This window comes from Cetorhinus maximus, chromosome 16, assembly GCF_964194155.1.
Source record: "Cetorhinus maximus chromosome 16, sCetMax3.hap1.1, whole genome shotgun sequence".
Taxonomy (NCBI): Eukaryota; Metazoa; Chordata; class Chondrichthyes; order Lamniformes; family Cetorhinidae; genus Cetorhinus; species Cetorhinus maximus.
Window position 1 is genome coordinate 92,930,193 of NC_135894.1, and position 14,814 is coordinate 92,945,006.

The following is a 14,814-nucleotide window of genomic DNA, read 5'->3' on the forward strand; positions in this document are numbered from 1 at the left end:
TAACCCTAAATTAAAATAGTGATTTTATGAATGGATCAGAAATTGATTCAATTGCTGTGTAATGTAGCTATGAAGGGACACATGAAGTGAATCATCTGACATAGTGGCAGGCTCAAACCTACTGAAAAAGCTTGTTCAAGATGTTGCCTGCAAGGCTTTCCCCTTTGCTTACCTAATCCTTCTGCTCAATTGTGTGCAACGCTGGTGTGGCTTTGGCGGAGCATAGCCTGCCAAAGGCAGACTGTATCTGATGGGAAAGGAACATGACGTTCTTGCTGAAATATTTATTCAGAGCTCATTAAATTAGCTTGTGGGCTGAGCCAATTGGAGCATTCAGTTCTGAAACCAGTACCAGCAAGAAACCTGCACTGCTCTGCCAAAAAAAATTAATTATAGTAGATTTTAGGGCCTTTGTGAAGTCAAATAAACATCCTCAAACAGTTATCGTCGAATCTATGCAATCAGATACAACTTATAAGTAGTCAACCCATAAAGGATGAGAATTACATAAGAACCTACTAGAACTAAATGCCTATAATTTCCAAGGTGGGTTTTCTTGTAACTTCAAAAACCTTAAAGAAATGGTGGGAATCAGCCCCACGAATATGCTGTTCCAAAGTCTTGGTGATGTCACAAAGGCCTTGTGAGTAAAGGAGGCACTCCGTCTAAAACTAAGAAATACAGGCGAATCAGCTCCATTGATCCTTGGTGAGGAATAAGCTGATCTCAGCTTGGAAGTAATTGGCATTCTATATTCATATCTTTGTTCCAGTGAGCAGAATTACAATCAGTCTAATTTTTAAGTTTGATTGCACCTGCTGGGAAGTGCATGCCCACGAGATGAAACTGAGATTCAGCTCTGGTACGAAATCGTCCACAGTTGAAAAGCCTATTGACATTCACTATCTGGGCTCATTTTTGATGGTGGCCTCCTCAGCAAAGCAGTGGATTGTTGATGGAATTCATGCATCCCTATCCCAGGAAGAGCTGTTAGTTTTGTACAGCACGAGAAAAAGTAGGACGACATTTTGGTGGTGAGGTGGTGGGGAATTAGATTGAAGGACAGGACAATGCCAAGTGCTGGTAGAATGTAGGCTCTGTGAACATGGTTTCCCAGACAGTGAACTATTGATCTGCTTTAGTGATGCTTTTGCAATGATCGGGTACTTCCACATAGTAAGAAAATTTTCAGGTTGCACAATGGGGCAGGCAGCAAGTTATTTGTATTTGAGTTGTTGGGGAATGGTGCCTAGGAGACTGGAAAGTAAAAGCCTTTGGCTACTGTGTATTTGTAGTTAAAATATTTGTGCAACACCTTCTGAAGCTATCTGACGGCCTTACTTTGATAGAAGGAACACGGGGAATTCCAGTTTCATAAAGTAGATTAGAGTTGTGACTAATTGTGGTGACTCTAGCATCCCAAATTAATATGGCAAGGAAGAGATACTGTGATGCTTGGTTTGATCCCTATATAACGCTATATAAGCATTTTTTTCCCCTCTTTTACTTCTCATTGCTTAAGAATGTTATCTAATCTCTGTACCACCCTGAGTCAACATTTGTATTCCTGTCCCTATTTGTTTTCCACTTAATGATTTCTACACTGGTTTGCATCCTCAGGTTGGTCCCAAGCTCTTAATTCCTAATTTCTTCTGTTTTGGTCTTGTGACATTTTTGTACTGGGGAGAGATATCTGTGATAAAGAATGGGACTATTTTCCACTTCGAACACTGGGGTCACGTCCCAGGTCACTTCAGCTTGAGCCAAAAGCAGAACAAAGGTCCTTTTACCGTACAATTTCCATCACTTGCTGCTCTGTCAGTGTGATCTGTCAGTTTTCCATAAGCTGCATAAAGCTGTTAAGCTGCTAATTTAAAACCACTTACTGTTTGTCCTGTGGAACCATGTCTACTCATCTAGATCAGGAGAAGTTCAAATTGTCTCTCTGCAACCCCTGCAACAGAGTTCTATTGGTGAAAGAATTATATGTTCTAACCCTTGACTTTTAAGTAGATTTTCTTTGGACACCATTAGATTGTCATTTCATTGACCACTGAACCATGCCAGTAGTACATTTTAAAGCACAACAGGCTGGATTTAATGCATGCCGTTGTGGTGAGAAACACGGCGGTCAGGCCCACTTAAACCTGGGAGAGACCCCTGCATCAGTCTCCAAACAGTAGCAAAGCCTTCCTGATTATGTGGAAGGGTGGAAGAGGCTGGAATGGGATACCTGGCTGCCAACAGCAGGATTTCAATTTAGGCTCATTAATGAGCCAATTGACACACATTATCCTTGAGCTCACCGCAATTTAGTGATGGCTCAAAGATTAAATAGAAGTGACAAGGCTTTCCCATGCACTTGGAAGGCTGCCCACCAAACATTCAGGTTTGCCAGTGGCCTTTCGGGTGGGTCCCTCATAGTGAGGCAATCTGTGCCCAATTGAGGGACCTGGCAACGGGCAGGAGGGTGACTGATGAAAGCCACCCCTCTGCTCTTCCTCAGCTTTCTTCCCCCTTCCCTCCCACAACCCCAACTGCGCGACGCCATTTCACCCTCATTTTAACCAGGGGTCCCACAATGATCCTGGGTCTCTGGTGGATGCGTTGCCGGCAGCAGCCACAGTTTCCACTGGCACTAGTGGCATGAGCTGCTGGCCTCTGATTCTGTCACCGGGAACCTCAGTCGCAAGGAAGGACCTCCGGTGCCCGCTTGAGTGAGGGGAAGGTGATTCCATCGTGTCTCCCCCACAGAACTGACGAGGATTCCCTGCCAGTTCTCCAACCGGTGGGTGAGACGAGACCCCCGTCGACTCGACAAAATCTTGGCCATTATTTTCCAAAGGGTTTATTCAAGGTGATTAAAATGTAGGCAAAATGTTATAGGTATGGGAAATGAAATTGATGTATTATGGTTTCTAAAGCAAAATCACTTGAGTTGCTACAGTTCTGAGGCTTATAAGGGTAGTTTTTATTTGTTGTAAATTTGTTTTTCTCCCCTAACTAAAACCCTTGCATCTTTCGTATTCAGAAGTTTGCTCTGAGCAAGCAGAAACTGGGCCTTGTCAAGCTATGATACCTCGATGGTACTTTGACATCAGTGAAGGAAAATGTGCACAGTTCATTTATGGAGGCTGCGGAGGAAACAGAAACAACTTTGCCTCCGAAGAGTACTGTTTGGCCGTCTGTAACAGTGTCAGTAAGTGAACCCTCCAGCTGGTTGTAGCCTCTGTCGCTCTGCACTGAAAACCTCAACCAGTTTTTCTGCTGTACACCTGTAGAGCAAGTGCCGCAGTTTGCCAGCTTAACTCCTGTAGCGCTACTCTTCACCGTCTGTTTTCTCCCTAACCCCTTGAATTGCTATACACTAACCGCTCTCTGTATATTCCTAACTTAGTTTTTAAACTGTAACATAAGCTTGTTGCTTCCTCACTTAGGCTTGGAGCTTGCCTTGCGACCTTCAGAGTTTGCACTAGTAAAAGCATCTCCCCAAAGTAAAGTACATTGAGATGTGAAACATGAGCTGAGGTAATGTATGTAGTCTAGTGGCAGCAGTGTGTACCGTCTACAAGATGCAGTGCAGTAACTCACCAAGCCTCCTTCGACAACACCCTCCAAACCCGCCGCCTGTATCATATAGAAGAGCAAGGGCAGTAGATGCATAGGAACACCACCTGCAAGCCACACACTGCCCTGACTTGAAGTATTTTGCCGTTCCTTCATTGTCACTACGTCAAAATCCTGGAACTCCTTCCCTAACAGCACTGTGGGTGTACCTACACCATGTGGACTGCTGCAGTTCAAGAAGGCAGCTCATCACCACCTTCTTCAGGGAAATTAGGAATGGGCAATAAATGCTGGCCTTGCCAGCAATGCTCACATCCCAAGAATGATTTTTTTTAAATTGTGAATTATAATATTTGCAGTGGGAGTATTTGACACAGCTTGAAGAACATTTGGTTGCAGCGGCTAGCTTTAAATAGGCAGCCTACTGATTTCAGAATAGAGGAACGGCGCTAAAACTAAAAAATTTGTACTGTGAAACTGGAGTTCCTCTAGAAAAGACTAGGTGACATTTTTACTCCTTTTAAACCATACTGAAAAGTTTTATGTTATATTTAAGCATATTTGTATTATTTTAAAGTGCTCTACTCTATCTGATTGGAAGCTGTGGGACTTTGGATGATTTATTTTGTCATCTGTCTCTCAACACCTACCATGGCAGCACCATAAAGTCTCCTCATCATTTTCATCCAGCTCCTTATTCTGCTACACTAACAGCACTACCCAGCCAAACATCCAAAAGCACTATGTTGCAGCTCCTCAGATTCATCTATTTTGTCGGACATATGACAACCCCAGAGTGAGAGAGAATGTTTTAGCTTCAGTTGTGTTGGAAGGCAACTATAAACAAAATAAATATCCAACAGCTTGGTTTTAAAATTTATAGCCCAACTAGTACAGCTATATGTTCCTTAAAAGTAATATGTTTGAACTCAGTGTGGAGACTAAATTTTGTCTGCTTTGTTCAAGTTCCATTCAACTGAAGATTTATACTAAAGGGAAGAAATTTGAGAAATATGCCAACAGTGGACATTTAGGCATCTTTTGGTAGATCACGCATTCTGTAACAAACAGCAGCCTCAGAGTTTTCTATGTTTGACAAATTCTTTTTCATTCTTCAGACTCAGTGATTCTAGTTATGGTTGAAGGTTTTTCCAGCACTTTTGTTGGAAACTTTTATTATCATTTGCACTAAGAAAAGATCTCACTTCTTGGGACTTAAAAACGTGCAGGATTAGAAAAGATTTTGATCTTTGTAGTTAACCCAGAGTTCAAATGCAGAGAAAACAGTTTGCTATCTGTATCCCTCAACTGATTCTCTTTCTCTCTCACTACTTGTCTGATTTACTGCTAAAGTTCCTGATCTCAGCCTTTATGGTCTCCCTGGCAAATCTATTCCAAACCCGCCATGTGAAATATCTGATCTGCCATTCACTCTTTCTCCCTTCTAAGCTTCTGACAGAAACTGCTGACTGCCATCCATCATATTGAATTTACTCTGTGGGCATTGAATTAGTATACCTAAGACTAATAGTTTGTCACTCATAGTAATTTGCTGGCTGAAGGTTGCACGGGATGCCCCCTACATCTCCAGCAAAATATTTGTGCTGCCGGATCATTTTACCTAGATTAAATATACGTAGCTATAAAATTAGAGGCAAAAACATAATCCAAACTAAACATAAAGCAGGGTTCCAACCTTTTTATTTTCATGCACAACATAGATTCCTGTTATTGAACCCCAAGGGACCACATACAGATATTCTACTTAGAATACCCATCCCCATTAAAAGATAGGTTTAATTTTTGATCGTGGATTACTGTGCATGTCTGAGCAGCCATTTCCTATATCCAACAGGCTGAACATTTGTTTTTGTCTCAGTTCCTTTCAATATCAGGGGAGATGAAATGTGTTTTCATTCTGTAAACCTGAATATGTAGGCCCCAGTAACTTCAAGGACTAATTCTGAATGCAATGCAATGCCTTCATGTCCAGAAAAATCTGCTATTTCCTATGAAAACGTATCTACATACAAATGAAAGGAAGGAAAATGTATATTTCATTGGGTGCTGAGTCTGTGTCCTAATATCCTGTTAACTAGTCTTAGTGATTTTTGAAACTAGGCCAATACAGCATACAGCAAGCAGGATGTGTGCATCCTTCATAGGAGTGTAATCAAAGCATCGCAGTCTGCATTTTTGCAGTCGAAGCTAATAAGGAAATGCCCTTTGGGGAGATTAATGACACACTTGGGTTTCAAACCAGGTGTACCAATCCAATACCATTACTATTTAACAAAATATAAACACTAATAAAATGTAAACATTTTGTGGTTTCCATCCTTGGTGTGCTTTCACTTTTGTTGCTATATAGGAAAAGATTCTAGGAAATGGTAGCGGAAAGAGAATGTTTTGCATAAGAGCACTGACTACCTCAGACAAGAGAAAGCATCTCAAAGGTGAAAAAGGACAAAGAGATCCTGTAGAGTACTCAATAAATGAGCCTTTTGCTTTGCAAAGTTCACAAGTCTTGTGGCACAGTGGATAGTGTCCTTGCCTCTGAGCCGGAAGCTCTGCGTTCAAGCCCCACCCCAGAAGCTGATGGCCAAGGAAGTTGCACTCACCCAACCCGTTTGGCCATGTTATCAACCTTTAAATCCTTCCAACACATGCCAGTGACAGGCTGTAAGAGTGGGAGAGATTCCTGGTTAGCCATGTGATGGAAAGAAATTGGAGCCTCTACAATCACTATTCATAGCTCCAGGCTACAACATGCATGATAAGTGTGTCTTGCCACAGCAACCTGGACTCCTTGGGCTGGGGTGAGTGGGGGGGGCAGTTGGCGCAGTTGGCTGGATGGTCTCTGTGGGTCAGGTTAGTGCGAACAGCATGAGATTCAATCCCAGATTTGGGACCTGCCTCCTTGCCCTACCTGTGGTGGAGGTCATGGTGTTGTGGGTGAGAGCTGCCTTCAGGCAGAGAACTCAATAAGAAGTTGTGCACAGGTATGTGTACCCATGCAGTTACAGATGGCTTTTAAGCTGGTTTTGCATTTTTTAGGTTACTGCTGCTAATTTCAGACCTGTTTTAAATATTTCCCTTGGTTCAGCAGCTCCATTATCCCTTGCAATCAGACTTTTACCTTTACTGTCCACTAACTGGCTAAGAGATGGCATAACCTGTGGCCATTACAATAAATTAGTTGGATATGATATTCACACGTGTACCCTTACTTGATTTGGCCCTGTTGGCCAAATTAATGCTGTTTAATACTTTAGTGGCAGAAAATTAGATGAAACCAACTGGTTTGTTTTGCTATCAGTAATGTAAGTATGCAAAGTAACTAGGTGGAATTTAATGCCCTCCCCTGAGGCAAGTTTGTAAATGGGGGTATTTCATTGAGCTAGAGGATGCGGGGTGGTGACTCCACTACCCTCCCGCCTCTGGCTCAATTCCAGGCTTGTGAATGGCCTTGCCGGCCCAATTAATACCTTATAAGGGCCTCATCTCACCGCCACTGGTAATCAACTAGTAGCAAGCGAAGCTGTTGCCATGCGGGAAGCCAAAAAAACAAACCCTGTCAAGTTTGCTTGTGGCCTTCCGGGAGAGTATCCCTTGTTCAAAAGTGTTCAATGCCTGATCGAGAAATCAGGAAGAGGGGATCGTCTGCTGAGAGCCACCCCCTAGCCAGCGACCCCGCCTCGCAAGCTCCAGTCTGCCCTCACTGACCTGTGGCCTGAGTTCCTTGCTGATCCTGGGCTTCTGGTGGCAGCTACCACTGCTCCCTGCATTGAAGAGCTGGCAGCTCTCGTGGGAGTGTGGGGCAGGATTTCTGCTCCTGTGTCCTTGATCCCGGGGAAGGTCCGCCACTGACCACTTAAGTACCTGAATGTCATTTAATATGGAGAGATACCCCAAAAGAAGCGACATGGGGCTCTCGCTGGCTTGCCAACCAAAGACCTTCATTGTCTGGATTAAATTTCGTTCAGTGAGTCTCGCCTCACTTTTTGATTTTGTAACCCCTCTGGTATGAGAAAACAAAATTGCATGCTATGAGTGAGCTTAATTAACATTTCAGACTCTTAAAAGGAGTGCCTTGGTCTTTGCCCATGTCTCAAAAGACTTTCTAGAACTGACCTGGGCCAAGTGTTCCCTTTCTCTTTTGCTCCCTGGATTCAAAGGAGGTTGGTAGTTTTCTTCCTGGCCTCCTCTCTGCTGAGGAGCTGACCAGTTGGGTTGCCAATATAAACTGGCAAGCACCCTCAGCCCCACCTCCCCACCCAACATAGGGGCCTCTCAACATGTCCTTTTGATCACAAATGATTAAGACATTCCAATCCCTTTTGTGGCAATCTTTTCTGGGATTTTAATAAAGCTCAATCGTCTCGAGCATTCATTCCTCCCAATATGACTTGGGTTGCTGTGGGGGATTTTAATCCTATAATGCTTCAGGTCTGACCTTTCATCTGAGGAAAGTTAAAAATGTAATAGGTTTTAAGCAAGTGAAAGGGGGGAGGGGGGGAAGAACTACAAAAGGGAAGGTATGGGATCGGTTGGAAGGCAGGACAGATTTAATGACAGACGGTTTCATGGAAAAAAAGCCAAAGGGAGTGGTAATGGGACAAGTACAAAAACAAAAGATGTGTCTGGATGAGGTGTGAATGACAGGATAGCAGCTGTTTGAATGCAAAGTAAAAATATTAAGAAAGAAACTAGAGGGAAAGAAACGGACCATCAAAAAAGAACATAAAACAGTTTGGGGGCAGAGGTTCTGATGTAAAATTGTTGAATTCAATGTTGAGCCCAGAAGGTTCCAATTTCTGGCTATAGGTACATAGCCATCTGAAACCCCCAATGAGACTGTCTTGAAGCAAAACTAAGTACATTAGATAATTGCAAATCGCACTGTTAACCAGTGAATGTAAGTTACAAACTTGGCGTAAGGACATTTCACAATAGATGGCTTCAAATCTTTGAGTGCATTCCTTCCAATTAACGGAGAATTAGGTGGTGACACACAGTACATTTTGGAGTCCTATCTAAACCTAGCCAAGTGTGATGAGGTGATTTACTTTTTCACCACCATTAGCTCTTTAATCCTGAAAGGCATGAACTTGAGTTGTGTAAACCCTGCTCCTTGTGAGCATGACCATAAGATCATAAGATGTAGGAGCAGAAAAGACCACTCAGCCCATCGAGTCTGCTCCGTCATTCAATGAGATCATGGCTGATCTGAATAATCCTCGACTCCACTTTCCTGCCTTTTCCCCATGATTCCCTTATTGGTTAAAAATCTGTCTATTTCAGCCTTGAATATACTTAACGACCCAGCCTCTACAGCCCTCTGCGGTAAAGAATTCCACAGAGTCAGTACCCTCTTGAGAGAAGAAATTCCTTGGGACTGCAAGTATACAGGCTGAGAAATGAGGGTGTCAACTCAGGCAGTGACAGGTGGTTTAGGATAAGGTGCGTAACTGGAAGTGAGCAGAGAGCATTGAACACTTAGGACATTGGGCTTCCAAAAACAGGACAATGTTCCATTTCTCTGCACTGGTATCTTCTTCATTGGAACACAGAAATTAGCAGGAAGAGGAGCTGCTCATGAACTTTTACAAAGAATTTTGTTGAGTTTTAAATGTATGTTTGGTGGTTTAATTATAAAATAATATTGCTGAAAAAAGAGACATGCCATCAAATCTTTACATCTTGCACTCATCAGTACAAAGTGCAAGAGTTTTCCAACTCTAAAGGGGGAACAGCCGTTTATACTGCATGAGAGAGTACTGATTGGTTGGCAAATGGGTGCTGATGGAGACGTTGCCATGGAGGATACAGCATGGAATAGTTAACTACCCAGCTTTGTTCAAATTCAAACCAGGCAGGTTGACTGGTCGAGGCATTGCCCTGAGGAATGAACAGTGGAATGACTGTTCCCTAAGCTTTTATTTAATTGAGAAAAAGAATAATGTGTGGACATGTTCCTTTTGTCTGCAAAGGACAGGGCCCTGTGTGAATATATGTGGCTTCTAGTATTAGTAAGTGAAGCACACTGAGCCCGACTGACATTCTTAAATTGGTTTTCAGTATGATTAGCACAACCAAGATTGTTTAGTGCTGCGTTTTGAGTTTTGCAAGCATGGGCTGGTTGGGTGCAGTCAGTACTTTGCCTGTTGTGCACAGCCAAAGGATGTGCTATTTGATGCGATCAATCATTGGGATGTACAGCCTATATACCTGGCATCACACCAGCACTGAAATTCATAAAACATGTTGCTGGTTTCTGTGATAGGCAGAACATCTAATTAGCTTCACCTGTAACCGTTGCATGTTGTTACTATGCAGTAACAACACGAGTGGTATTCTCCACTAACTTGGCCATCAAGCAAAAAAGATTCTCTGCCTTTCTCACAAATGAGCAATGTAGATTTCAGTGCCGGTGTGTTGCTGGGCAGTATGTCCCAACGATTCACAGATCGTATCAAACAGCACATCCCTTCAGCTGTTGCAACCCACAAAGTACTGACTGTACCCAACCATCCCGTGCTTACAAAACTCAAAACGTAGTGTCCAACATTAGATGTGATTCTGCGATTGGACAACACTTAAATAATCCTGATTATGCGAAGAATTACACTGAAAACCAATTTAAGATTGTCAGTTGGGCTCACAGTGTGACTCTCACATGCATGCTAGAAGCCATATATACTTACACGCAGGGCCCTGTTCCTTGCAGACAAGGGGAAAATGTCCACACATTGCTTATTTTTCAATTAAACCGAAGCTTTGGGAACAGTCATTCCCCAGGGCAATGCCTTGACCAACCAGAGTCAACTTGCCTGGTTTGGATTTAAACAAAGCTGGACAGTTAACTGTTCATGCTGCATTCTCCATGGCAATGCCTCCACCAATCAGACCCACTTGCCAACCAGAGTCAACTTGCCTGGTTTGGATTTAAACAAAGCTGGACAGTTAACTGTTCATGCTGCATTCTCCATGGCAATGCCTCCACCAATCAGACCCACTTGCCAACCAGAGTCAACTTGCCTGGTTTGGATTTAAACAAAGCTGGGCAGTTAACTGTTCATGCTGCATTCTCCATAGCAATGCCTCCACCAATCAGAGCCACTTGCCAACCAATCACCTCTCTCTTCTCATACAGTATAAATTATCATTTCCCCGTAACAATTGAAAAATTCTTGCAAGCTATCCTGATGAGTACAAGTCTCTTTTTTAACAGCTATACTCAAATTCTGTATTGCCAAATGACTATTAATTATAAAATTCCTGAGTTTAAGTAACTTGATGCTGTAGGCTCCATTCCAGGTGAATATGGTAATCACTTCATTCACGGACAGGATGTAACTTAAAATACCTAATCTACACAAACAGCTTCAACTGACCTTCCCTTGAACCGACATTGGAAGACTGTATTCCCAGTTTCATTTCAGAAATTAGTATGTGACGTCAAAATGTAAATGAGCATAAATCAAGGGTACCATCTCCTATCCATGTCCATTGTAGTCATCTTTCAGCTTCTCCCATTTTACTTGGGATCTCCACAAAGTTTGTTGATCACCCTTCTCCACCACCTCTGTCAATCACCCGTTCTTCCTCCAATCCCACTGCGTTTAAGTCTCTCGCCACTGGATCTTGCACCTGGTCTTAGACTTTCCTCCCCCTCTTCCTGGCAGTCCGGCCTCCATCAGTCACCTCCACATTTTCTCTCTCTCTCTCTCTGCAACAGATTCCATACCATTTCAATCTCCTCTTGGTTACTTGGATGCTCCCACAATTTTCAGTGACTCCCTGTTGTGCTGGTTCCTGATTTTCCCATCTTGTTGCTTCACACATTCATCTTCGCATCCGCATCTCATTAGTATCCAATCGTCATTCTCTCTTGATGTTGCCCAAGTTTCTGCATGATATAACAAGACCAATCTCACAACCATCCTGCAGATTCTTCTTTTCACGTTTTTCTATCATGTAACATTCCACTGCACTTTTTCCAATCACTCCAACCAGAGCTAATCCGTTGCTTAATTTCAATTTCCATACTTCCATCTTCTGCCACCACTGACCCCAGGTGCTTGAAACTGCTCACTTTCTCCAAGGATTCATTCATAATCTTTGCACCTTTACTTTGATCATCTTCCCTAGGCTGAAACTGACAGCCTGTAAATTGGGTATTTGGTACACTGATCTTCATTGTTTTCTAGTGTTTTACTCCAGTTCTCCAGATATTCAGTCATGTTCTCATCATCCCCGCTACATAGCTCAATGTCATCTGCATACATCATTGACCGTGGCACTTCCCATCTCACTTGCTCAGTTAGAACATCCATAACAATCAAGAACAGGAAGGATCTTCGTGCCGATCCTTGGTGTAGTCCAACCTTTGCTTTGAAACACTCGCTCTGCCCCACACTGCTTACTCTTGTCTGGCATTCTTTGTACATGTCTTGTAATGGTCATATGTACTTCTCAGGGACTCCACAAATTCTAGCACACCTTCACACTTCTCCCTAGGCACCTGTTGTAAGTCGTTTCTAGATTGATGAATATAATCTTCATGTTGCATTGGCCTTCCCAATATTTCTCCATCACTTGTCTCAAAAATGGCATTGGCGGTGCTTCTTCCGGGTATAAATCCAAATTGACTTTCATGGATTCCCACTATTTTTCCATGACACTCTCCCATATCTTGAGTATGTGGTAGGGGTTTAATTCCTTAGTAGATTTTGCAATCTTGAATGGCTCCCTTCCTAAGAATATTGTTACCAAAATGTTTTACCGCCTTGCCTTTGGAATTTTCTCTCATAATAACACATTTGAGTAGATTGTCAGGGCCTAGACCCCGCATTCACCTAGGCGGGTCCTTACTTCCACTGGTATCTCATTGCTCCTACTGCTTTACCGTTTTTAATTCCTTTCAGTGCTGTTCTAATTTCTTCCAAATTGATGTTAGTTGACATTCCTTGATTCCTAGCTACCACTTCTGTCTTTATTCTCAGGTTTTCTTTATTCTTAAACCAGTTAAAGTATTAGCCCCACCTCTTGATTTCATCCTCATTCACCAAGTTTACCTTGCCGTTATCCTTGATTGTATATTTCCCATACCTTTTGTTAAGCAAAGTCTAGCAGCTGCTATTCTGGAAAGTATCTTTTTTGCCCCTCTTTGTATCAAGACTTTCACATATTCCATGACCAGAGATCTTTCTCTAGCAATCACTTTCTTTCCATTCTTTTTTGCCTTTGCACTGTTCTTTATCGCCTTTGAGCCCTGACTGTTTCCACTTCTTCAACAGTTCCTTCTTTTCTTTTACTGTACTTTGCGTTTTCATTCCACCATCAAGTTTTCGTTTCCAGACTTTCTCCTCCCCCTGATTTTTTTATACACTTTCTCACCAGTTTTCCCAATCAAGTCTGCAACCGAATTCCACCAGTCTTCCATGGTGCCTAGCATAACAGCTTCTTATGAGGGAAACGATGGCGTAGTGGTATTGCCGCTGAACTAGCAAACCAGAGACAAAAACAGAAAATGCTGGAAAAACTCAGCGAAGAGTCATACGGACTCGAAACATTAACTCTGTCTTTCTTTCCACTGATGCTGTTAGACCTGTTGAGTTTTTCCAGTATTTTCTGATTTTGTTTCAGATTTCCAGCATCCGCAGTATTTTGCTCTAATCTTAGTAATCCAGAGACCCAGGGTAATGCTCTGGGTTCAAATCCTGCCACAACAGTTAGTGGAATTTGAATTCAGTAAAAATCTGGAATTAAATTGAAACCATTGTTGATTCTTGTAAAGACCCATGTTCTTTAGGGAAGGAAATTTGCCATCTTGGCCTTGGCCTATATGTGACTCTGGGCCCACAGCAATGTGGTTGGCTCTTAAATGCCCTCTGAAATGGCCTAGTAAGCCACTCAGTTGTATCAAACCACTACAATGTCTCAGAAAGGGAATGAAACCAGATGGACCACAAGGCATCAACCTAGGCACTGGAAAAGACTCAGCCCTGTCGACCCTGCAAACTCCTCCTTACTAACATCTGGGAGCCAGTGCCAAAATTGGGAGAGCTGTCACACAGGCTAGTCAAGCAACAGTCTGACATAGTCATCCTCACGGAATCATACCTCACAGATAATGTTGCATACACCACCCATCACCATCCCTGGGTATGTCCTGTCCCACTGGCAGGACAGACCCAGCAGAGGAGGTGGCACAGCAGTATACAGTCAGGAGGTCAAACATGGGCAAGGAAACCTGCTGATTACCACATACCGCACCCCCTCAGCTGATGAATCAGTGCTCCTCCGTGTTGAACACCACTTGGTGGAAGCACTGAGGGTGGCAAAGGCAGAATGTACTCTGGGTGGGGGACTTCAATGTCCATCACCAAGAGTGGCTCGGTTGCATCACTACTGACTTAAGTTGGCCCAGTCCTAAAGGACATAGCTGCTAGACTGGGTCTGTGGCAGGTGGTGAGGGAACCAACAAGAGTGAAAAACATACTTGACCTCATCCTCACGAACCTGCCTGCTGCAGATGCATCTGTCTATGACAGTATCGGTAGAAGTGACCACCGTTCAGAAGTTGTGGAGATGAAGTCCCTTCACATTAAGTTTACTCCCCATCATGTTCTGTGGCACGAACACCATGCTAAATGGGATATATTTCGAACAGATCTAGCAACTCAAAACTGGGCATCCATGAGGCACTGTGGGCCATCAGCAGCAGTGTTGTACTCAAACACAATCTGTAACCTCATGGCCTGGTATACCCCCACTCTACTAATACTACCAAGCCAGGAGATCAACCCTGGTTCAATGAAGAGTGCAGGAGGGCATGCCAAGAGCAGCACCTAAAAATGAGGCGTCAACCTGGTGAAGCTATAACACAGGACTATTTGCATGCCATACAGCATAAGCAGCAAGTGATAGACAGAGCTAAGCAACCCCACAACCTACGGATCAGATCTAAGCTCTGGAGTTCTGCTGCACCCAGTCATGAATGGTGGTGGACAATTAAACAGCTCACTGGAGAGGGAGGCTCCACAAACATCCCCATCCTCAATGATGGAGGAGTCCAGCACATCAGTGCAAAAGATAAGGCTGCAATCTTCAGCCAGAAGTGCCGAGTGGATGATTCATCTCGGCTTCCCCCAGAGGTCCCCAGCATCACAGATGCCAGTCTTCGGCCAATTCGATTCACTCCACATGATATCAAGAAACGGCTAAAGGCACTGGATACTG

At 43.2% G+C, this 14,814-nt stretch overlaps 1 protein-coding gene across 4 annotated transcripts in view; it reads left to right on the forward strand.

The window, feature by feature from the left end:
• Window positions 1-14,814, forward strand: part of appa (amyloid beta (A4) precursor protein a) — a 198,825-nt gene that overhangs the window by 118,961 nt on the left and 65,050 nt on the right. For 2 of the 4 annotated variants that reach the window (XM_078560353.1, XM_078560352.1), the window contains exon 7: window positions 3,032-3,199. The exons of the other annotated variants lie outside the window; for them this stretch is intronic. In XM_078560353.1, coding sequence (XP_078416479.1) covers window positions 3,032-3,199 — 168 coding nt within the window. The remainder of the gene's footprint in view (window positions 1-3,031; window positions 3,200-14,814) is intronic. 4 annotated transcript variants of the gene reach the window in all.